The sequence below is a fragment of the Trachypithecus francoisi genome, unplaced genomic scaffold (assembly GCF_009764315.1).
Source record: "Trachypithecus francoisi isolate TF-2019V2 unplaced genomic scaffold, Tfra_2.0 Lachesis_group15, whole genome shotgun sequence".
NCBI classification, from domain to species: Eukaryota; Metazoa; Chordata; class Mammalia; order Primates; family Cercopithecidae; genus Trachypithecus; species Trachypithecus francoisi.
Genome location: NW_022681460.1, coordinates 20,867,294 through 20,893,601, shown reverse-complemented (window position 1 = coordinate 20,893,601; position 26,308 = coordinate 20,867,294). Strand labels below are relative to the sequence as shown.

Below are 26,308 nucleotides of genomic sequence, written 5' to 3'. Positions count from 1 at the left end.
CCCAGAGGAAAAGAAGTCATTATACAAAAAAGATACTTGCAAATACATGTTCATAGCAGCACAATTTGCAATTGCAAAAATATGGAACTGCCCACATGCACATCAGTCAATGAGTAGATAAAGAAAATATGGTGTATATATACACACACACACACACTATGGGATACTACTCAGCCATAAAAAGATCAGCCAGCTGATCTTTGATAAAGCAAACAAAAGCATAAGGTGGGGAAAGCACACCCTATTCAAAAAATGGTGCTGGGATAATTAGCAAGCCACATGTAGAAGAATGAAACTGGATCCTCATCTTTCACCTTATGCAAGAATCAACTCCAGCAACATCCAGCAAGCTGGATGGAATAGTCTCCACTATTATTCTAAGTGAAATATTTAGGAATGGAAAACCAAACATTGTATGTTCTCACTCATATGTGTGAGCTAAGCTATGAAGACACAAAGGCATAAGAATGGTAGGTACATCAGTCTTTGGGGACTCACGGGAAAGGGTTGGGGGTGGTGAGGGATAAGAGACTACACACTGGGAACAGTGTACACTACTCAGGTGATAGTGCACCAAAGTCTCAGCAATCACCACTAAGAGAACTTATTCATGTAACCAGACACTATCTGTTCCCCAAAAACCGATTGAAATAAAAATAAATTAAATAACTAAAAATACCATACAATCTGTTCCCCTAAAACCTATTGAAATAAAAATAAAATAGCTAAAAACAGCACACAAGTGACAAATATATATACACACGTGTGTGTGTGTGTATATATGTGTGTATGCGTGTGTGTGTGTATATATATATATATCAGATTTCAATAACATTTACCAGTAAAAAAGAAATTAACTTTATTTTTTCTGTGGATACTTAGATAATAAAATAAATATATTCTGATTCATTTTAATTACAGGTAGCTTAACATCACCTAAGTTGCAGGTTGTTGATAACGATCTCTACTGAACTATAATTAGAAACAAAATGAAATTACATTTTAGGTGGTAGGAAAATGTAGTTAACCAGTGTTAAAGATGATAATGTATTTATCATAATTTTTCGCATGTCAAACTGTGATAATTTATAAAAGTATATGGCAGAATGTTTGGCATATAGTAGGCACTCAATAAATGGTAGAAAGTATTATCAGCGTTGGTATGTTTAATTAGTCATGATGCATAGTGTGGATATGAAAGCAAAACTATTAAATAATATTTTTTAAAATTGGTTATGCTCAGAGGATGATCAAGAATCAATTTATTATCTTGAAACTTGTTGACTAAAATAACAGCATTTATTATGCCATTCCTGTATGAACTTGTTTTAGCCCATTTTCACACTACTATGAAGAACTACCTGAGACTGGGTAATTTATAAAGAAAAGAGGTTTAATTGACTCATAGTTCCACTTGTCTAGGGAGGCCTCAGGAAACTTACATTCAGGGAGGAAGGTGAAGGGGAAGCAAAGCACACATCATACATGGCTGCTGGAGAGACAGAGAGTGAAGGGGAACTGCCAAACACATTTAACCCATGAGATCTCGGGAGAACTCACTATCATGGGAACAGCATGGGGGAACTGCACCCATGATCCAGTCAGCTCCCACCAGGTCCTTCCTTTGGCATGTAGGGATTACAATTTGAGGTGAGATTTGGGTGGGGACAAAGAGCCAAACCATATCAGAACTCCACCACTGGGTAACCAAATAGTAGGTGAAGGTAGTGCCTCTTTTTCATGAATTATCCCAACTAATAATTCTTTTTAAATGATGGAATTAGAATGTCACCATTTGCAGTCTGCAAGAATTAATTGAGCCACCTTAACATCACTAAAACAGAAATGGCTAAACATTATTAATATGCCCTCTAATGAAAGAATAAACCACCATCTCTAGTCTTACCAAGGTATCTAACTTGATCAAGCCTTTGGATTCACTGCCAGTTTGCAGAATATGGAAACTGCATATATCCAAAGGATGGAAGAACAGGGTGAACTGCTGCCTGACTGTGTGCTTCCTAAAATCCAGACTGGTTAAAACTTTACAGGTCAAATGGCCTGAGCTTGGCAACAGACGAAATGAAAAGAAAGGCGAGGGAGAAGATGAATGCCTGTAGATTAAAAGAAGTTTTAAATGACATATCAAGTCTTGAAAATTGTAAAGACAAAATTATACTGTCTGGATATGTACACCTGAGAAGTAAAACCACAAGAGAATCTTTGAAAATGATTATTGTAAAGGTCAGGATATTGGGTGTTATGGAGGGATGGCAGGGGAGGTAATTGTAGGCACAGAGAAGGCTCTCTGGGGCAGGTGGCAGAGTTCTAGAAGAAATTCACTTTAAAGATAAAGATAAGTTGGATGGAAAAAATATATAGAGAGAAGCAATATACATTAGAAAACTGACATGGCTACATTTAGTGTCAGAGATAAAGAAAAGGAAAAACTATCAGATTAAGAGACACATTTTATAATGATAATATGAATATGGTCAAAACACCAGAAAGACATAATCATAAATCAGTATGATCCTAACAAAATATTTAAAATATATGTAGTATTGAAATAGAATTTAAGGAAGAAATAGGCAAATCTACAATCAGGGTTGAAGATTTTAACATTTCTCTTAGCAATTGATAGAACAGATCAAGAGCTCTCTTTTAAGAATTATGTGATATGAATACCACTATTAACCACTTGATTTTATACAATATTATACTCGGTGACTGCAGAATACACATTCTTTTCAAGAACACATGGCATGTTCTCAAAGATAGACCATGTTGGGCTAAATGCAAGTCTAAATAAATTTAAGACAATTGGAATAATATGAAGCATATTCTATAACCACAATGAAATTAATTAAAAATCAAGAACTAGAAACTAGAAAAAAAGATATTTGGAAATTAAGCCACATACTTACAAATAACTTGTAGCTCAAAGAGGTCACAAGGGAAATTAGGAAGTATTTCAAATTGGATGCAAATAAAAATACATCAGAATTTGTGGTTATAGTTGAAACAGTCCTAAGAGGGATATTTTTAACTGTAATATTTATATTAGAAAATAAGAAAGATCTAAAATTATTGACTCAAGTTTCCACTCAAAGGGAGTAGAAAAAGAAGAGCAAATTACACCCAAAACCATTGCAACAAGGGAAATAATAAACATTAGAGCAGAAATCAGTGAAACAGAACAAACTAAAGAGAAGTAACAAATCCAAATGTGATTTTTGGAAATGATTATTAAAAGTGATAAACCCCTCACTAGATTGATGACAAAAATAAGAGAGATCCAAAATTACCAATATCAAGAATGAAAGAGGGGTAAGACTAATGAGTCCACAGATATTAAAGGTTAATAAGTGAATATTATGATTTGCTTTATGTCATTATCTCAACCACTAAGATCTAATTGGCAAAGTTTCTTTAAAAGTAGGGTTACCAAAACTGACTCAATTAAAAAAAAAAAAATAGGTATGCATTTGTTAAAGAAATTGAATTTGTCATTAAGAACCTTCTTACACAGAGAAAAACAGATGGTTTCACCAGTGGATTCTATGAAACATTTGTAGGAGAAAGAACACCAATCTCAAACAAGGTTTTTCAGAAAACAGATAGAGGAAACGCTAATTTATGAGGCCAAGTGTAACACTGATATAAAAACATCACCAAAAAAGAAGAAAGTTATAGATCTGTAGCCTGATGAATATAGACAGAATGCTTTTTAAAATACTATACTATCAATTGTAATTCAGCAGTGTATAAAAGGACCGTTTATTATGATCAAGTGGGCTTTATTTCAGGAACATAAAGTTGGTTAAACGTTTCAGTACGAAAATACAACTTACCATGTTAAAGAATAAAAAGAAAACTCTTAATATTATTTCAACATATGTAGAAACATTTTACTAAATTTCATACACATTTATGATAAAAATTCAAATGATTTAATCCATAATCTGATAAATGCTATGTTTGGAAAGCATACGGTTAGCATCATCTTTAATGGTAAAATATTGACTCTAAATTTGGTTGACTCTTACCACTTTTATTTACGTTATATTATATAAGTATAATAAGGCAAGAAAAAATAGAAGGCATACAGATTGGAAAAAAAGATGTAAAATTATTTGAAGATGGCTTGATTCTCTCCTCCAAAAACAAGTATCTCCCCTCTCACTCCACCAGCCCAAACAAAAGATCCTCTCCCTGAATCTAAGTGCTTTCCTAGTGTCTTCTAGTGGTTTACATCATAGCAGACTTCAGAGCAAGCTTGTAGAACCTGTGGCCCATGGGCTGCATTCGGCCCAGGACAGCTTTGAATGTGGCACAGCACAAATTCATAGCCTTACTTAAAACATTATGAGATTTTTGTTTGCAGTTTTTATTTTTATTTTCTTAGCTCATCAGCTATCGTTACTGTATTTTACGTGTGGCCTAAGACAATTCTTCTTCTTCCAGTGTGGCCCAGGGAAGCCAAAATAATTGGACACCCCTGCTTTAGAGTAGTGAGACTCTGCTTCAGAAGACAGGTGTTCCTTACAATGGTCTTACAGTTGTACATATTAAGGTTTAAAATAGATAATGTATATAAATATTGATACTATAGCATTTGGCCAAAAATAAGTGCTCGTATAATGATAGCAGTTACATTTTTATCACTATTCAGTCTTCCTCGTCCCCTTCTTGTCCATACTACTTTAAAGAATAGAATATTGTATACACATAGTCTCCACTGACCTTTCCTTTACCCCTAAGGCGTGTAGTCCCCGAACACTAACCTTTTGAGTAACTGTTTGATCATTCTGTCTATTGGACATGTTTTCAATACCTCTGTGTTCTAATAGGTGTAATGTATCTCTGACAGTCTTACAACTTCCAAATTCTAATTTGTTTCTTTATTCCTTTATATTGTCTACCCTCAAAACCACTACTTTTCTGAAAATACTTTGCCCCTTTTTTTTCCTAGAGGGTAAAGATAGAGCTCATTAACATAGCACTTCTCTGTCTGACTGTCTGCCTGCTACGTATAGTCTTACCTCTCACCTCTCCCTACATTGCTGAAGAGTGTCATCCTTATGTCACCCCATTGCTCTCCATATTGTACTAATGTCAGAACATTAGGCACTATTTTAAGTGATTTTATAGTGTATTTTGTCCTGCACTGCACTATGAGTCCTTGAGGGCAGGGACCATGCCTTTATTCATATTTTCATTGTTAGCATTTGGCACAATTACTGATAAGCAGCTAGCACTAAAATATTTTTAGTGAATAAATAAGTGAATAGAAGATCATTATCAACCTGAAAGATTTTAATTTAAAAGAAAACTTCTTGACTTGGAGAATTAATTTTATACTTTAGTCTTAAAAATATATCAAACTTTGACTTTTCATTAGTTTCCTTATCATTATTGCATAAAGTCTCATTCTTCTATTCAAAACATTGATGACATAGATTTATGTTTTGTGCTACTATAAATTTTAAGATAAGTAATGTCTGATATTAGCGACATCTTATAATGTGTGTTTGTGGGAGCCAATAATTACATTGTATATATTTTTATTCCAGAAATGCTTAATACATCACAATTTTGCAGTAAGCTAACATCTTTTAAAATGCCCAATGTGTGAGAAATGAATGTATTTCTTCTAGAAGCAAGCTGCTGAAATCTTCTCAACCTTCTTTAAAATTCTGTTCAGGTTGTTTTAGTTTGAATACAGTTGTTGAATTATTTTTACCTAAAGTTTTACTTGATTTGCTTAGAGTAGCATGTCACACCTTACCTTGATTGTATGTGGTCCCTATCATTTTATGTCTTACGTGAAGAGAGGTTCCATAATTGTCAACTGAATTCTTCATGTATAAATAATATAAAAATGCTCAATATACTATTGCTATATGTGATTTATAAAGATTATATTTCTTTTTCTACCCAAATAGACATTTTTAAAGGCTTTTTTGTAAACTTTTGTGATTATGGTAGAAAAGATTCTGTAAACATAAAGGATTTATTCATGACAGTATCCAAATATTGCTGGATTAATATTAAGGACATTAAAACATGTTTGCAGATTTAAATTACAAAGCATTATTACCTTGTATTTTTTGGTTCATATGTATTCTCAGGATAAACTAGATTGGATTAAAAATAAATCTGTAATGAAATCTGTTCTATTAATGATCTTTCTAGTTAATACCCGGTGATTAGAGAAGTTCATACAGTAGTTTCCTAGGTGAACCCTCCAGTTTTTCTGCAGTTCATTTTATGTATAATGAATAGACATATTTCTCAAACATTCTTTCCTTGGCAAATTTTTTCTTCCTTTTCTATAGTGCGTACTATAGTGAAAATGTAAAGCAGAAAACTTTACAGTTATAAGTACAATTAATATAATGCAAGCAAAACATATAAGTATTGGCAGAATATAGGGCTTCTGGATGTGGATGGAGTTAATTGGAAGTCTTTAGAAAAGACGTGACATATTTTGAAGGCATGTGAAATGGGCTAATGAGTAAGTGGAGGGCAGGAGAAGTGTGTTACTAGGATACAAAAGTACGTATAGGTGGCAGTCAGTTGAAGGAGACCACAGGCATATTTGATTGACTGAAGTGGTGACTTCATGCTGAGGAATACTAGGAAATGAGGCTTTTGAGACTGTGAAGAGTAGAATTGTGTCAATTAGAGAAGTGCCTTGAAAGCCATGCTAAGGAGTTTAGATTTGATGATTAGTGATGAGCAACCACAGCATGCTTTTGAACTAGGGAGCCCAAGAGTGAATGTGGCTGAGAAAAATATTCTCGTTGTGTTTAATAAGATGCAATGAGAGTGAAGAGCTTAAATATTTCATGGAGAGATTGGTAAAATTGCACCAGCAAATGAGTTAGCTTTGATGGGAAAAGCCATGGCTTTTAAAAATTAGCTATCATATTTAGGTTAGTTGGATTTTCAGTGAATGTAGTTAAAAGATAGCCTCATGATCTGAGGGCAAAAATATATAGATATTTATTATCTTGCCCCAGGGTCCCTAAGTATTATTCTCTTGCATTTTCTTACGTATTGGATATGGCAGTGCAAAGAATGAGAAAGATGGATTATTGAATTTTTGTCAGAACCAAACTTTTAAGAGATACATGATATTTTAAAGCATATTCCAAATTTCATATATGTATGTAATGGTTGTTACAGCATGCGTTGTCAGCTTATAGAGTATTGCTGTTCATGTTAACTGTTTTGTACTTATCATATATGTAACATATTTCAAACTTACGGGAATTAGGTATATTTAAAAATTAGCCCTCAAAGTCATACAGATACGAAACTACATTAATGACTCTCCGTGGATGTGGTTGACAAAAATGAATCATTTAAATGATTGTTTTCTTTCCCTCTAGTCTTTTTTAGCACTGGTGAACTTGTTATCCTATCCTACTATTTATGAGCTGATAAGGAATCAAGATCTTCCTAATAAAACAGAATATTCTCTTCGTGAAGTCCCAACATGTGTTATTGTAAGTCATTTTCTTTAAATCTTTCTCTGTTATAAATGTTACTATTTGCGATTGGTAGTAAAAATGCAATTTGACCAAAAAGAGAAAAAAGAAGCATTATGTAATGGCATTTATGGGCTGATTTGATTAATCATGCATGAATTATGTCAAATTTTGAATTTTCTGTGCATGGATTCTTTGATCCAGGTCACCTAACATTCCCAACACCTATCAGAATACGAGGCTAACGCCAACCAGGAAAGAGACTTGGCATAAATAGAAGTATACTTGTGAGTGATTTTTAGATGGCTCATTATGTTATTAGTCAAACCAGTGATGCTCCTTCATTGGCTAGGATTAGTAGGAATAAATTGTATCCACGGATTCCACTACATTTCCTGCTTATATTTTAATGAACTACATATTATTGCCCCATGAGGGCAGTATATACAAATTTTTTTAATTTGAGACCTAGGTTGTACTAATATTCACAGTTAAGTAACTTGTTTTAATCATTAAGGGATATTTAGTTCCTTATCTTTGGGTACATTTATGAATTAACCTAGAAACATACGTGTATATGCATATAAGCGTTAGTAAAGACTTACTTGATATTGAAATTTTATTATTGGTCACTCTTTTTCATTTTCTGGTCACTTCATCCTATGTGATACTGTTTTTATAAACATAGTTTTGCCCTTTGGAATACATTTAAACCTATTAACCCTAAATACTTAGATTTTTAAAAGTTTCATCTACTTTGGGAAACTTTTAATAGCTTATATGATGTGAAATACAAAGATAGGTACTTCTGTCATTTAACATTAAGTTAGATTCTCTTATCTTCTTTTCCTTGAAGTGTTTTCAATTGTATTTTGTGCTTACTTGTATGTTGGCACTTCAACATGCAAGTCTACCTGTTGAGTACAGGTAGACTTCAGAATTATTGTGGGTTCAGTTCCATACCACAACAATAACATGAATATTGCAATAAGGGAAGTCACACGAATTTTTTCTTTTCCCATGTGAAAGTTATGTTTACACTGTAGTCTAAAGTGTACAGTAGAAATATGTCTAAAAAATGTTTATTGCTTAATTAAAAGTACTTTATTGCTAAAAATGCTAATGAACATCTGAGCCTTCAGTGAGTTGTAATCTGTTTTGCTGGTGGAGAATCTTACCTCACTGTCGATGGCAGCTGACTGATCAGTGTGTTGTTTGTTATGGGCTGGGGTGGCTCTGGCAATTTCTGAAAATAAGAGAACAGTGAAGTTCACTGCATCAATTGACTCCTTTCATGAAAGATTTCTCTGAAGTATTTGATGCTTTTTTTTTTTTTTTGAGACGGAGTCTTGCTCTGTCGCCCGGGCTGGAGTGCAGTGGCCGAATCTCAGCTCACTGCAAGCTCCGCCTCCCAGGTTTACGCCATTCTCCTGCCTCAGCCTCCCGAGTAGCTGGGACTACAGGCACCAGCCACCTCGCCCGGCTAGCTTTTTGTATTTTTTTAGTAGAAACGGGGTTTCACCGTGTTAGCCAGGATGGTCTCAAACTCCTGACCTCGTGATCCGCCCATCTCGGCCTCCCAAAGTGCTGGGATTACAGGCTTGAGCCACGGCGCCCGGCCTATTTGATGCTTTTTGATAGCATTTTACCCACCGTAGAACTTCTTTTAGAATTGAAGCCAATCCTCTCATCCCACTCACTGCTTTATCAACTAAGTTTATGCAATATTTTAAGTCCTTTGTTGTTATTTCAACAATGTTCACAGCATGTTCTACAGGAGTGGATTCCATCTTTGCTCATCCATAAGAAACAACTCAACTCCTCATCTGTTTGATTTTGGTCTTAGGATTGCAGCGATTCAGTCACATCTTCAGGCTCCACTTTTAATCCTAGTTTTCCTGCTGTTTCCACCACGTCTGTAGTTACTTGTTCTACTGAAGTACTGAACTTCTTTAAGTCATACATTAGGGTTAGAATCAGCTTCTTCCAAACTCCTTTTAATGTTGATATTTTGACCTCTTTTCATGAATCACAGATGTGGCATCTTAATGGTGAATCCTTTCCAGAAGGTTTTCAATTTACTTTGCCCAGATCTGTCAGAGGAATCACTATTTATGGCAGCTATAGCCTTACAAAATGTATTTCTTAAATATTTGAAAGTCAAAATTACTCCTTGATTTATGGGCTACAGAATGAATGTGATGTTAGCAGGCACAAAAACAATACTAATCTCCTTAAACATCTCCATCAGAGCTCTTGGGTGACCTGTTGCATTGTCAATGAGCAGTAGTATTTTGAAAGGAATCTTTTTACTGAGCAGTAATTTTCAATGGTAGGCTTAAAATACGCAGTAAACCCATACAGTCACATATGTACTGTCATTTACTTTATTTTCCCATTTATATAGCATAGGCAGAGTAGATTTTCCAGTGCTCCAGGATTTTTGGAATGGTAAATGAGCATTGGCTTCTGCTTAAAGTCACCATCTGCATTAGCTCTTAAGAAGAGAGTTAGCCTATCTTTTGATGCTTTGGATCCAGGCATTGACTTCTCCTTTTGAGCTATGAAAGTCCTAGATGATATCTTCTTCCAATATAAGGCTGTTTTGTTTGCATTGAAAATCTCTTGGCCGGGTGTCGTGGTTCATGCTTGTAATCCCAGCACTTTGGGAGGCCGAGGTGGGGCGATCACCTGAGGTCAGGAGTTCAAGAGCAGCCTGGCCAACATGTTGAAACCCCGTGTCTACTAAAAATACAAAAATTAACTGGATGTGGTGGCACGTGTCTGTAATCCCAGCTACATGGGAGGCTGAGGCAGGAGAATCACTTGAACCTGGGAGGTGGAGGTTGCAGTGAGCCTAGATTGAGCCACTGCACTCCAGCCTGGGTGACAGAGTGAGACTCAATCTCAAAAAAAAAAAAAAAAAGAAAAAAGAAAAAGAGAAAAAAAATCTCTTTAATGTAGCTAACTTCATCAATTATCTTAGCTAGATCTTCTGGATAACTTGCAACTTCTACATCAGCACTTGCTACTTCACCTTGTACTTCCATTTACTCAGACAGCTTCTTTCCTTGAATCCCATGAACCAACCTGTTAACTTCAAACTTTCCTTCTGTAGCTCCCTCGTTTCTCTCAGCCTTATTAAAGTTAAATAGAGTTAGAGCCTTCTGTGGGTTAGGGTTTGGCTTAAGAGAATGCTGTGGTTGGTTTGATTTTCGGTTCAAATCACTTAAACTTTCTTCATATCAGCAATAAGGTTGTTTCATTTTGTTATCGTTCATGTGTTTCCTGGAGTAACACTTTTAATATCCTTAAAGAACTTCTTCTTTGCATGCATAACTTGGCTAATTGGCAAAAGGGGCCCAGCTTTTGTCTTGTCTTAGCTTTTGACATGCTGTCCTCACCAAACTTAGTCACTTTTAGCTTTTGATGTACAGTGAGATACACTCAACTTTTCCTTTTATTTGAACCCTTCGAGGTTTTTTAAGGTTACTAATTGCCATAATCTTGATATTGTTGTGTCTCAGGTAATAAGGAGGCCCCAGGAGAAAGAGAAAGATAAGTGAATGACCAGTTGGTGGAACAATAAGAACAACATTTATCCATTAAGTTTGTTGTCTTATCTGGGTACGGTTCATGGTGCCCCAAAATAATTACAATAGTAACATCAAAGTTTACTAATCACAGGTCATCATAACAGAATAATTATAAAAAGTTTGTAATGTTGTGAGAATTACCAAAATGTGATTCAGAGACACAGAGTGAACACATGCTGTTAGAAAAATGACACCAGTAAACTTGTTTGATGTAGCATTGCTACACATCTTAAATATGCAAAAAAGCATATTATTTGCAAAGCACAATAAGTGACATGCAATCAAATAAGGTATGCCTGTAGTTTCATCGTTAGTCATTTATGTGTCTAGATTTCCCACTACAATGGGAGTACCTTAAAGAAAGTAGGCTGTCTTCAATGTATATAAATCTAGCACATTATATGGATCCAGTGAAAATAATTATTCTAATATGATTGGTTTTATTAGATTGATTATGGGAAACAAGTACAAATTAGTTTTATGATATAGTCCAAAATGATGGCTTCAATGTTTGTTCTCTTAAGTTTTCATGTATCTCTGTGGGGTATATTCAACTATATCTTTCCACTTATGGAAAAATTTGTTTTCTGTTTGGTCTTAAGACAGTTGACTGCAGTTATATTACTCTGTTTCTCCCAAAGACATTATGTTTTAACCCTGTAGAAAGATCACTGCTTTCTGTCATGATTTAAACATGTATATGGGTTCCTTTTAAAACAAACAACTCTTTTGATCTATGCCTTCTTTTATTTACCACACTGTAGTTTTCTTTCTTTCCCTCCACCCTAAGCTTCCTGAAAATTTTGCCTGTGCTTTAAGTCTCTACATTTTTTTCTCTTCTGTAAACTGTGGAAGCCACCATAATCTGGCATCTTTGCCCAACTACCTAACTTAAATTGTTCTGCCAAAACCCAATAAATATATAATTCCCTAATCTAATGGAACCTCCCTGTATTAGTTTGTCATGCGCTAATAAAGACATACTTGAGACTGGGTTATTTATAGAGGAAAGAGGTTTAGTTGACTCACAGTTCAGCATGGCTGGGGAGACCTCAGGAAACTTACAATCGTGGTGGAAGGGGAAGCAAACACATCCTTCATCACGTGGCAATAGGCAAGAGAAGTGCTGAGCAAAGGGGGAAAAGTCCCTTATAAAACCATCATATCTCGTGATAACTCACTATCATGAAAACAGCATGGGGGTAACTGCCCCCATGATTCAGTTACCACCATGTTTCTTCCATGACATATTGTGTGTTAGTCAGGGTTCTTTAGAGGAACAGAACTAATAGGATATGTCTCTCTATATTTATCTATCTATCTATCTATCTATCTATCTATCTATCTATCTATATCTGTATATCAAAGGGAGAAAGATGTAGGCTGAGAGGCTAGGCCAGTCTAGTCTTTTCACATTTTTCTGCCTGCTTTATATTCAAGGCACACAGGCAGCTGATTAGAGGGTGCCTACCCAGATTAAAGGTGGGTCTGCCTTTCCCAGCCCACTGACTCAAATATTAATCTCCCTTGGCAGCACCCTCACAGACAAACCCGGGATCAAAACTTTGCATCCTTCAATCCAATCAAGTTGACGCTCAGTATTAACCATCACATGTGGGGATTATGGGAACTGCAGTTCAAGATGAGATTTGGGTGGGAACACAACCAAATCATGTCACATCCCTATACCCTTTAACTTAATTTACCACTTTGGAATATTTAACATGGTTTGTTTACTCCTTAGTGTAATTCTCTCCATCTGTGACTGTGGCATTACTTACTTCTTGTTCTCTTCCTTCTTTTCTGGTCTCTCCTGCATAGTTGTCATTGTAGACTTCTTTTTTTTTTTTTTTTTTTTTTTTTTTTGAGGCGGAGTCTCGCTCTGTCGCCCAGACTGGAGTGCAGTGGCGCAATCTTGGCTCACTGCAAGCTCCGCTCCCGGGTTCACGCCATTCTCCTGCTCAGCCTCCCAAGTAGTGGGACTACAGGCGCCCGCCACCTCGCCCGGCTAGTTTTGTATTTTTTAGTAGAGACGGGGTTTCACCATGCTAGCCAGGATGGTCTCGATCTCCTGACCTCGTGATCCGCCCGTCTCGGCCTCCCAAAGTGCTGGGATTACAGGCTTGAGCCACCGCGCCCGGCTGTAGACTTCTTTTCCTTTGTTTGTCCTATGGCCTCCAGAGTGATCTCATCCAATTCCATGGCTTCAGTTACGCACTGACAACTCTTTGACCTATATGACTTGACTGCCAATTTTATAATTAGAACCCTACCAGACAATGGGCATCTGGAACAGTCATAGGTGTCTTAGTCTTACTGTGTCTACAGCTGAATGTAATGTTTTCTCTTTCCCAAATCAATTCTGTTTCCTGTTTTTCTCAGTGTATGGTACTAGTAGTCACACAATTTAGTGAACTGGAAACCTGGAAATCATGATTGATTCTTCCCTCTCTATAGGCAATAAATTACCACCTGATAGACTTTGCCTCCCTAACACCTTGATCTTGTTTTCTTTCTGTATTCATTTTTTAAAAAATCTTATTTTAGCTTCAGTGGTACATGTGTAGGATTCTTATATAGGTAAACTCATATTACAGAGATTTGTTGTACAGATTATTTCATCACCCAGGTACTAAGCCTAGTACCTAATAGTTATCTTTTTTGTTCCTCTCCCTCCTCCACCCCCTACCCTCTAATAGGCCTTAGTGTCTGTTGTTTCCCTCTTTGTGTCCATGAGTTCTTATCATTTAACTCCCACTTACACCTGAGAACATGTGGTATTTGATTTTCTGTTCGTGCATTAGATTGTCACCAACTCCATTCATGTTCCCATGAAAGACATGATCTTGTTCTTTTTTAATGCTGCATAGTATTCTATGGTATATATGTCCACATTTTCTTTATTCAATTTGCCATTGATGGGCATTTAGGTTGATTCCATGTCTCACCTTATCCAAGTTCTCTCTGGGTAAGATTATGACACAAAGCTGGAGAGTTGATGTACCTCTGAGGTAGGACACTAAAGGTATATTGCTGGCCTTTCCAGCTGAAAGCAAATTGCTTCTGGTGGGCCTTATGGACAGGAACAGAGATAAAGGCATTTGCCAAGTCAATGGCTGCATACCAGGTACCAGGAGATGTGTTAATTTACTCAAGCAATGAAACTGCATCTGGTACAGCAACTAGCATTTTTCAAGATCCATGTGTTTGCTGTTGTAAATAGTGCTGCAGTGAACATTTGTATGCATGTCTTTTTGGTTGAATGATTTATATTCCTTTGATTATATACCTAGTGTATTAGTCAGGGTTCCCTAGAGGCATAGAACTAATAGGATACTATATATATAAAAAGAGGAGTTTATTAAGTATTAACTTACAAGATCACAAGGTCCCAAAATAGGCTATCTACAAGTTCGAGGAGTGAGGAGAGTCAGTCCAAGTCTCAAACGCAAGAACTTGGATTCCAATGTTTCAGTGCAGGAAAGCATCCAGCATGGAAGAAATATGTAGGCTGGGAGGTTAAGCCAGTCTCACCTTTTCATGTTTTTCTGCCTGCTTTATATTCAAGGGCAGTTGATTAGATTGTGTCCACCAGATTAAAGGTCTGCCTTCCCCATCCCACTGATTCAAATGTTAATTTCCTTTGGCAACACCCACACAGACACACCTAGGATCAGTACTTTGCATCCTTCAATCCAATCAAGTTGACACTCACTATTAACCATCACAAGTTCACCTCTTGTCAACTTGAAGCCATAGTCATACGTTCAGTTTCCACAAAAGCTCAGCAACAGGCCAAGTGCTGCCTCTCAGAAGGAGAGCAGTTATCTGAAGAAGGCAGGGCCTTGCTCCAAAATCTTAGCGACCTCTGCTGTGATTCACCTATGGGGGTCTGCCAAAGACTTCAGACAGCATCTCTATCTGCCACTGATGCCTCAAGCACCATTGGGTCTGCTGGGTCATATGGCCCAAGTGGCACAGCAGCTTGCACAGCAGCCTGGGTCTGTTGCAGAGCCTTCTCCTGTTCTGGACCCCACTGAAAACTAGCAGCCTTTCAGGTCATTCAGTAAATGGGACAGAGTAACACACCCAAGTGAGGAATGTGTCGCCTCCAAATTCTAAATAGGCTTACTAGGCATTGTGCCTCTTTCTTGTTTGTAGGAGGGGCCAAATGCAACAACTTACTCTTCACGTTAGAAGGAATATCTCGACAGACCCCACACCGCTGGACCCCTAGACATTTTACTGAGGTGGAAGGTCCCTGAATTTTAGTTGGATTTATTTTTCATCCTCTGGCACGCAAATGTCTCAGCAATAAGTCCAGTGTGTTTGCTACTTCCTGCTCACTTGATCCAATCAGCTTAGTTATCAATGTAATGGACCAGTGTGATATCTTGCAGAAGCAAAAAGCGGTCAACTTCTTTCTGGATAAGATTATGATACAAAGCTGGAGAGTTGATATACCTCTGAGGTAGAACAGTAAAGGTTTATTGCTGGCCTTGCCAGCTGAAGGCAAATTGCTTCTGGTGGGCCTTATGGATAGGAATGGAGATAAAGGCATTTGCCAAGTCAGTGGCCGCATACCAGGTACCAGGAGATGTGTTAATTTACTCAAGCAATGAAACCACATCTGGTACAGCAGCTGCAGTTGGAGTCACCACTTCGTTAAGCTTAGGATAATCCGGTAGCATTCTTCAAGATCCATCTGTCTTCTGCACAGGCCAAATAGGAGAGTTGAATGGGGCTGTGTTAGGAATCCCCACCCCCGCGTCTTTCAAGTCCTTGATGGTGGCACAAATCTTTGCAGTTTCTCCAGGGATGCGATATTATTTTTGATTTAGTATTTTTCTAGGTAGAGGCAGGTGTAATGGCTTCTATTTGGCCTTTCTCACCGTAATAGCCCTCACCCTACCAGTCAGAGAACGTAGGTGGGGGTCCTGCCAGCTGCTAAGTATGTCTATGACAATTATGCATTCTGGCACTGGGGAAAAGACTACAGGGTGAGTCCAGAGATCCACTGTACACACTGTAAGTTGGAACTGAGGTAAAACTCCATTAATTACCTGATGACCATAAGACACTGTTTTACCTGGAGGATAAGAGTGACATTTTGGATACCCTGTAATCAACATCAGCTCAGAGCCAGTGTCCATCAGTCCCCAAAATGTCTGATCATTTCCCTTTCCCCAGTACACAGTTGCCCTGAGTAAAAGGCCAGAGGTCATCTTGGGGAAAGATGGGAGAAAAATTCACTGCATAAATTGTCAGTAATGTAGTGGGGTCCTTCCTTGAGGGGACCCAGCCTCCCCTTCATGCAAGGGATTCTGAGTCTGTAAACTGGCTTGTCTGGAAATGGATTGAGGGTCCGCAATTCTCTGTTTTTATAGTTCAAAGTAGTCTTTTGTCCGTTCGACCTAGAAGTTTTCTGCTTATATTAATGAAGTAGGAATGCAGTAGGCTTCCTATCAACTTGTAGGAACACCGTGATTAGCCAATGCCAGAGCTAAACAGGAGTCAGACTATTCTGATTGCTGTTTTGTCTCTGGTGTCCATTACAGTAGCTACACCCACCTGGCCTTTGACAGTTGAGTGCCACTCTCTGGCTGTTGCTACCTCGGGATCCAGTTATTCTTATTTTATTTAAATTTTGTACTTGAGTGAATTCGGTTCCCACATTTAGATCTGACATACAGAGAAGAGCGATTACAGGGCTCTTCAAAGATGTAGGTGAGACCCTCACAAATCTATTTTGCAAGGCATTGGTCAAGGGTATATCTTCTGGAACCTCCCAGCTGGAATGAGTAGATCTAAAGCTACTAATCAACTTCGCCATCTTAATCTCCCTAAGACTTGAGATCCCTTCCTCTGCATTAAACCAAGGGACATCAGGAATTTCCAGCATGCTCACATTGGGCCATCTTTTAATCCGTATTTCAACTAACTGAGCAACTAAATGATTAGAACATTTTTCAACTCCTCGAGCTGCAACATTAAATGCAGAGGCCCTACTTAGTTGGGCCAAATCAATAAATTCAGCCTGATTCAGCTCTGTGTTCCTCCCACCATTATCCCATAACCTTAATATCCATTCCCATGTCTGTTCTCCAGATTTCTGTTTATATAAATTGGAGAACTCAAGCAGCTCTTTTTGAGTGTAGTGCATTTCCTCATAGATCATGCTCTCAACCTCACCTTTAGGACCTGCACGACTTTAGTGCAGTTATAGGTCTAGAAGGAAACGGGGTGTTGGGGCTAGCTCCTGAGGAGAATCAACATTCATTTGCCTGACAACTGCCTCAGGGGAGGCCATCACTTTTGCCTCAGGCAGTTCAGGGTTTATCTCCTCCCACAAAAGTGGAAAGGCTGATGGCACCATGGGTTGGGGAGGGGATGTTGTCACTACTGGGGATGGGGAAGCTGTTTCTTCTGGCAAAAAAAGGTTCATCAGAGTGTACAAACTTGGTGTCCCCAGTTCTACAGGGTCCTCGCACATGTACCCATTCAAAATTGTAGGGTCCCATTCTTTTCCAATCAATGCCCTCACTTTAACAGTAGACACCTGGCGAGGCTGTGCATGCAGCTTTGGTTGCAGGTCAGCCACTCACATGATAAGAACTTATGCCTGTTTTTCCACAATTTTCTGCTCTTTCTCTGCAGGAGATAAAACTCTCAATCAGGGCAATTTTAGCAGATTTGAGGCTCAGTATCTTCTTCTGAAGCCAGGAGACAGAATCTCTGAGTTCATCATTTTCTTTCATCACTTTGTTCACTGAACTTAGGAGCAACCAACCAACTTCATTATGTTCCTTGGATTTCCACATACGGTCAAACCGTATTACATATAGAGTCACTGAATTCCTTGCCTCTCATAAGTGGTGAATTAGGAGTGTCAAATACGTTTATTTTGCATAACTCTCTAAACAGTTCATGCCAGTGACTATCAGTGTTCTCCATACTTTTAGAAGGAGAGTCCTCTAGAAACCCCAAAACTAATGAAAGAATTCCAACCTTAATATTCTCTTCCTCTAGAACTACTCCTGGTACCAAAATCTGTATTAGTCAGGGTTCCCTAGAGAGCAGAACTAATAGGATAGATATAAATATACATATAAAGGGGGTGTATTAAGTATTAATTTACACAATCAGAAGGTTCCACAATAGGCTGCCTGCAAGCTTGAGGAGCAAGGAGAGCCAGTCTGAGTCTCAAAGCTAAAGAACTTGGAGTCTGATGTCTGAGGGAAGGAAGCATCCATCACAGGAGAAAGATGTAGGCTTGGAAGCTATGCCAGTCTTGTCTTTTCATGTTTTTCTGCCTGCTTTATGTTCGCTGGCAGCTGATTAGATGGTGCCCATCAGATTAAGGGTGGGTCTGCCTTCCCTAGCCCACTGACTCAGATGTTAATTTCTTTTGGCAACACCCTCACAGACATACCCAGGGTCAGTACTTTGCATCCTTCAATTCAACAAGTTGACACTCAGTATTAACCATTACACCCAGTAATGGGATTGCTGGGTTGAATGGTAGTTCTATTTGTCGGTCTTTGGGGACAATTGCCTCAATGCTTTCCACAATGGTTGAACTAATTTATACTCTCAGCAACAGTGTATAAGTGTTCTCTTTTCTCCACAATTTCACCATCATCTGTTACTCTTTTACTTTTTTGATAATAGCCATTCTGACTAGTGTGAGACGGCGTCTTATTTTGGTTTTGATTTGCATGTCTCTAATGATCAGTAATATTGTGCTTTTTTCATATGCTTCTTGGCTGCATATATGTCTTCTTTTGAAAAGTGCCTATTCATGTCCTTTGCCCATCTTTTAATGGGATTTTCTTTTTGCAAATTTCTTTAATTTTCTTATAGATGCTGGATATTAGATACTTGTCAGATGCATAGTTCATAAATACTTTCTCTCATACTGTAGGTTGTTTAGTGTGTTGATACTTATGCTGTGAGGAAGCACTTAAAGTTAATTAGATCCCATTTGTGAATTTTTGCTCTTGTCACAATTGGCTTTGGCGTCTTTGTCATGAAATTGATGGCAGTGGTGGCCCATCTGGAGCAGTGGCTGCCATGATGCCAGCTTCATTGTGGAAGGCAAGACTGGGGCTGCATGCCCCATGGAGCTGGTGGTAGTCCCACCCTCCCAGGCACAGCTGCAACCACTCAGCTGCCTGTGGGTAGACAGTGGTGGGTCCCTGGTGAAGAAGCCCCACCTTTGAGTCAGGGTTGGCCTGAAGTATGAGGACCAGGCTACCAGTTCTGCAGACTGGAGTGAGGACTTATGCTGCTTTTTCCGAGCCTGACTGTGGTTGCCCATGGACCAATCAGCATGCACTTTGTTCCCTCTGAAGTCCATAAAAGCCCCAGACTCAGCCAGACATGGGCAGATGTCGGGATGCCCTGCCTGTGGAGAGGAGCTACACACTGTGCGACTCCTCTCAGCTGAGAGCTGAGCAGACATCAGGACGACCTACCTGTGGAGAGGAGATATACATTGTGGGTCTCCTCTCAGCTGAGTGCTGAGCAGACATCAAGACGACCAACCTGCAGAAAGTCTTTACTTCTGGTCTCCTGAGAGCTGTATTGTTGCTCAATAAAGCACCTCTTTGCTTTGCTCACCCTCCGGTTGTCTACATACTTCATTATTCTTGGATGTGGGACAAGAACTTGGGACCCACCAAATGGGAGGACTGAAAGAGCAGTAACACAAACAGGGCTGAAACACACCTCCCACTCATGCTCACCCTGTTGCGGGCAATGAGAAAGAGAGAAGAGAGAAAGAAAGAAGAACTTTAGCCCTTCACGTAGCCCAGACCTAGGAGATCCTTGATCCATGGCTGTGACACCCTCTTTGGGACTCTGTGGTTCCTGGCATCTCCAGGATTTTGGACACTGCTGTGTTTCCTGGTGCCCATAGTAGAAGCTGCTTGCTTTATGCCTGGTCCAGCTGCAGCTTAAGAGAGAGCTGGCACTCATGCCAGTGCTTGGACCTGCCCACCCTGCTGCAGCTGGCACACCTGGTTTTGAGCAGTGGCTGGACCCCATGCTCATTCACTCACACACGTAACCCTCACCCCTTCATGTCTGGCTCATCCTGGGCAGGCATGGGATCTGCGTTGGTAGCATGAGCTGAGCACAGCTTGCCAGGCCGAGTGGCGAGTGGGTGGAATGAACCCAGTGAGCCTGAACAAAATTTAGGCAAAGGTGCCACAGGCCACACAGGTTTCCAGCTGGTGAATCAACACTCCAAGCATCCAAAGGCAAAATGTTTGCCTGTTTGTATGTCGGAATGGTATTGCCTTTATTGTCTTCCAGGGTTTTTATAGTTGTGGGTTTTACTTTTAAGTCTTTAATCCATCTTGAGCTAATTTTTGTATATGATATAAGGAAAGGGGGTCCAGTTTCAACTTTCTGCTTATGGTTAGCCAGTTGTCTCAGCACATTTATCAAACAGGGAGTTCTTTCCTCATTGCTTGTTTTTGTCAGCTTTGTTGATGATCAGATAGTTGTAAGCATGCAGCCTTATTTCTGGGCTTTCTATTCTATTCCATTGATTGTCTATTTTTGTACCAATATTATACTATTTTGATAACTATAGTCCTTCCAAGTCAGGTAACATGATGCCTCCAGCTTTGTTCTTTTTGCTTAGGATTGCCTTGGCTGTTCAGGCTCTTTTTTGGTTTCGTATGAATTTTCAAATATTTTTTTCTAGCTCTGTGAAGGATGTCATTGTTAGTTTGATAGGAATATCATTGAATCTATAAATTGCTTTGGGCAGTATGCCCATTATAATGTTGATTCTATCCATAAACATCGAATGTTTTTCCATCTGTTTGTATCATCTCTGAGTTCTTTAAGCCATGTTTTGTTATTCTCATTGTAGAGTTCTTCTTCCTGGTTTTCTGTACTCCTAGGTATGGTATGGTATGGTATGGTATTTATTTCATTTCATTTCATTTTTGTGGCAGTTGTGAATAGGATTGAATTCCTGATTTGTCTCTTGACTTGGCTATTGTTGGAGTATAGGAATGCTAGTGATTTTTGTGCATTGATTTTGTATCCTGAATCTTTTCTGAAATTGTTTATCAGCTGAAGGAGCTTTTGGACCAAGACTCTTGGGTTCTCTAAATATAGAATCATGCCGTCTGCAAATAGGGAAAGTTTGGCTTCCTGTCTTCCTATTTGGATGACCTTAATTTCTTTCTCCTACCTGATTGCTCTGGCCAAGACTTGCAATACTATGTTGAATAGGGATGGTGAGAGAGGACATCCTTGTCTTGTGCCAGTTTTCAAGGAGAATGTTTCCTGCTTTTGCGTAAATGGTATGATGTTGGCTGTGAGTTTGTCATAGAAGGTTTTTATTATTTTGATCTATGTTCCTTCAATATCTAGTTTATTGAGAGTTTTTAACACGAAGGATGTTGAAGTTTATTGAAAGGCTTTTCTGCATCTATTGAGATGATCATTTGGTTTTTGTCTTTAGTCCTGTTTATGTGATGGATTATGTTATTGATTTGCATATGTTAAACCAACCTTGCATCCAAGGGGTAAAGCCTACTTGATGGTGGTGGATTAGTTTTTTGATGTGCTGCTGTATTTCGTTTGCAAGTATTTTGTTGAGGATTTTTGCATCAAGTTCATCAAAGATATTGGCCTGGGCTTGGCACGGTGGCTCACAGGTAATTTAGAGGCCCCAGGCAGGTGGATCACCTGAGGTCAGGAGTTCGAGACCAGCCTGACCAACGTGGTGAAACCCCGTCTCTTCTAAAAATATAAATCTAGCCAGGCGTGGTGGCACATGCCTGTAATCCCAGCTACCCAGGAGGCTGAGGCAGGAAAATTGCTTGAACCCAAAAGGCAGAGATTGCAGCGAGCTGAGATTGTGCCACTACACTCCAGCCTGGGCAACAAGACTGAAACTCCATCTCAAAAATATATATATATCTATAAATATAAATAAATAAAAAAGATATTGACCTGAAGTTTTTTATTGTTGTTGTTGTGTCTCTGCTGGGTTTTGTTATCAGAATGATGCTGGCCTCATAGAATGAGTTAGGTAGAAGTCCTTCTCTGCAATTTTTTGAAATAATTTTATTAGGAATGATACCAGATCTTATCTATACATCTGGTAGAATTCAGCTGTGAATCCACCTGGTCCTGGGCTTTTTTTGGCTGGTAGACTATTTATTGCTGATTCAATTTTGGAGTTTGTTAGTGGCCTTTTCTGAGAATCACTTTGTTCCTAGTTCAGTCTTGGGGGAGCATATGTGTCCAGGAATTTATCCATTTCTTCTAGGTTTTCTAGGTTGTTTGCATAGAGGTGTTCATAGTAGTCTTTGTTATTTGTATTTCTTTCACGTCAGTAATTACATCCCTTTTGTCGTGTGTGTGTGTGTGTGTGTGTGTGTGTGTGTGTGTTGGGTTTGTTCATTTATTTATTTATTCAGCAGATACACAGGGAGTGCCTGCCGTTTGCTCGGCACTGTGGTCAAGGAACTGTGTGTGCAGTGTTGAGCGGAGCACATACTATCCCTGCTCTGTGACACTCACAGTTTGGCTCAGGTCCAGGGAGGAAGAATAGGGCTCCAGGGTGTGGTCAAGGTTCCACTGGGACAGTGGTGTTCCCCATACCAGTGAGGGGTTTAATCTCTCCGGTGGATCTTCCACAGCATTTTACTTGTATGGGGCTGGGTAATCACTGAGTGGATAAAGAGAATGTGGTAATATGTACCATGTAATACTACTCAGCCATAGTAAAGGAATGAAATAATGGCATTTGCAGCAACCTGGATGGAATTGGAGACTATTATTCTAAGTTAAGTAACACTGGAATGGAAAACCAAACATTGTATGTTCTCACCCAGATATGGGATCTTAGCTGTGAGGACACAAAGTCATAAGAATGATACAGTGGACTTTGGAGACTTGGGGGGAAGGGGTAGGAGAGGGGTGAGGGATAAAAGACTACACGTTGTGTACAGTGTACACTGCTTGGGTGTTGGGTTCACTAGTATCTCAGAAATTGCCACTAAATAATTTATTCATATATCCAAACACCATCTGGTGCCCCAAAGCCTATTGAAATAAAAAATGAATTAAAAAAAGATTATACAAACCAGTTTATCCATCACCAGTACCATGAAATCAAAATATAACAATACTATAGTGATAATAAAAGTGTTCTTAGAATTAAATAACAATCATTTAAGAAAAATTCTTCTAACTCTATTAGTTAAGTTATCCCTGGTAACTGAAAGCGACATTTATTTTTGTTGGAATAAACACAACTGTTTAGAAAAAAAAAAAAAATGTGTATTTTCTTTCCCTCTAGATGTAAGTGAAATATAGTCTGAGATACTCACCTGCCCTTTGCATTTTTCTATTGCTTATCTTGGAGATGACTCTGTAGCGGTATAGAGAGCTCTTTCTTATCCTTTTTTTCCCCCCACAGTTGCATAATAGTCCATTATGTGGATGTGCTAGAGTTTATCCAGTCTTACTGGTGGGCACTTGGGTTCTTTCAAGTCTTTTAGTTTTATAAATGATGCCAAAATTAATAGCCTTGGCTTATATTGTACTTGCCAGTGTGTCTATATATATATATATATTGTGTCATATAACAAATTCTTACAAATCCAGTGGATTAAAACAACGCCCCTCTATTAACTCACAGTTTTGTAGGTCAGAAGTCTAGTATGGTGTGCCTGAATTTTCTGTGGCTGTTAGCTAGGGACTTCCTTGTGGTTTCTGGAGGCTACTCTCGGGTGTTATGTGTCCTTTTGCATTTCATCAATGGAGAACTTCCGTTATACTGTATTCCTCTCATTCTTTGACTCTCTCTGACCTTTTGTGACCAGTTAGAGAAAATTCCACTTTTAAATTGCTTTTTGATTAGGTCAAGCCCACCCCCATAATCTCCTATTTTAAAGTCAACTGATTAAAGATTTTAGTTGCATCTGCAAAAATTCCTTCACAGCAGTGCTTGCATTTGTGTTTGAGGGCTGAGAATCTTGAGGGCCATTTTCGAATTCTGCCTACCACAGTATCTTCAGGCTAGATTTGTAGAAGCATGATTACTGGGTTGAAAGGTAAATTCACATGTAATATATTCCAATGTATGGTTCTTATTGCTAGATTTTCATTCGCAGAGAATAATCCTTTTGCTTTCCTCTCAGTAAGATATTATAGTGCCTCTTTCCTGGTAGGCTGATTAAGAAGATTATGTGGTCAAAAGTTTAGATATTTGTCTGACAAGTGAAAAATGTTAATTTATATATTTTTTTCATTCTGAACAGAACATCCTTTTCTATGCTTAATGGCCATTGACATTTACTTATCCCTTAAATTTCTTTTCATTCATTTTTGCCTATTTTTCCATTTGTGTAGTTCTTTTTCTTGTAAATTTTAAGAGATTCTTTAGCTTTTAGGGATATTAGGTCTTAACTTTTCATGGCTTCATGTCAGGTATCTACCAAAATTCTTTTTTTTTTTTTTTTTTTTTTTGAGGCGGAGTCTCGCTCTGTCGCCCGGACTGGAGTGCAGTGGCCGGATCTCAGCTCACTGCAAGCTCCGCCTCCTGGGTTTACGCCATTCTTCTGCCTCAGCCTCCCTAGTAGCTGGGACTACAGGCGTCCGCCACCTCGCCCGGCTAGTTTTTGTATTTTTAGTAGAGACGGGGTTTCACCGTGTTAGGCAGGATGGTCTTGATCTCCTGACCTCGTGATCCGCCCGTCTCGGCCTCCCAAAGTGCTGGGATTACAGGCTTGAGCCACCGCGCCCGGCCGTATCTACCAAAATTCTAACACCTGTGAACAACTTTCAAGTTGTACTTTAGTAAATTAAAGGTGAATAATACAAAATACCCTTTTCCTTTAATATACACAATTTTTAATTTGCTTTCAGTTTCTATGCTTACGATCCAGCTCTATGATAATGGTGTGTAAACATGGTATTGTATTAGGTAGACAAATGCAAAATAGGACATTTTTTGATTTACATAACTAACTTTCAGGAAAAGCAGAGACTACTGGAAACAGGACTGAAAGTGCTGTCGGGTCTGCGTCTGTCTCTCTGTGTCTGTCCTTCTCCGTCCTCCACCTTTGCTTAATATTGCATTTCGTGTTGGCTTTGTTGAATGGCAAGCACAGTGTAATAATGGTCAAGAGTTTGAATTCTGAAGCCAGACTACCTGCATTAGTTTCCTGGTTCTGCCTCTTACTAGCTGTGTGACCCTGAACAAGTTAGACCTCAGTTTTTTCTTGATAAAAGAGTGGCTTATGCTAAATGAACTAAGCCAGACACAGGAAGGGCAAATACTACAACATACCACTTGTATGATGAATCGAAAATAAGTAAACTCGTGGAAGTAGAGAGTGGATTGGTGGTGGCTGGGGTGAGAATGGGGGAAAACAGGCAAGTATTAGTCAAATATACGAAGTTTGGGTTATACAAGATGATTAAATCCTAAAGATCTACTGTACAGCATAGCGCCTATAGTTAGCAATACTATATTATATACTTAATAACTTGGTAAGGGGGCAGATCTCTTGCTAAATGTTTTTATCTCTCACACACACTAATCAATGAGGCAGGAGGAAACTTTGGGTGGTGATGGATGGGCTTATGGCATAGATTGTGGTTGTGGTTTCACAGGTGTATACATATCTCCAAACTCATCACATTTATACATTATTAGTACAGCTTATTTATGTCAATTAAACCTCAATGAAGTGAGGTTTTTTTTTTTTTTTTTTTTAAGAAGAGCTGTAATATTTTCATCTCAGGGTTGTTGTGAAGACTAAATGCATTTAGATCACCACCTGGCAGATAATAAGTGATATATAAATGTTTGCTATAATTATTTTCTTCTTCTCTAGATGGTATTCTCCATAGGAGAGGACTCTATAGTCCTCCATTCCCCATAAGAGGGGCTACCTGTTATTCTATAGTGATATCTTTACCTTCTTCCCTTTTATTAATTTCCTAGGGCTGTCATAGCACATTACCACAAACTGGGTAGCTTTAAATCATAAAAATTTATTCTTTCCCAATTCTGAAGGCCAGAAGTTTGAAAACAAAGTGCCAGCAGGTCCATGCTTCCTCCCAAGGCTCCAGGGAAGAATCCTTTTGTTTCGTTTCTGTTTTTTTTCCAGCTGTTTCATGACTTGTTGCTACATAAATCCAATTTCTGCCTCTATCTTTACATGTCTG

General features: G+C 38.6%; 1 protein-coding gene across 2 annotated transcripts in view; it reads left to right on the top strand.

The window, feature by feature from the left end:
- Positions 1-26,308, top strand: part of TBC1D32 (TBC1 domain family member 32) — a 252,702-nt gene that overhangs the window by 92,782 nt on the left and 133,612 nt on the right. For both annotated transcript variants that reach the window (XM_033234429.1, XM_033234430.1), the window contains one exon: positions 7,401-7,517. In XM_033234429.1, the coding sequence (XP_033090320.1) occupies positions 7,401-7,517 (117 nt within the window). The remainder of the gene's footprint in view (positions 1-7,400; positions 7,518-26,308) is intronic.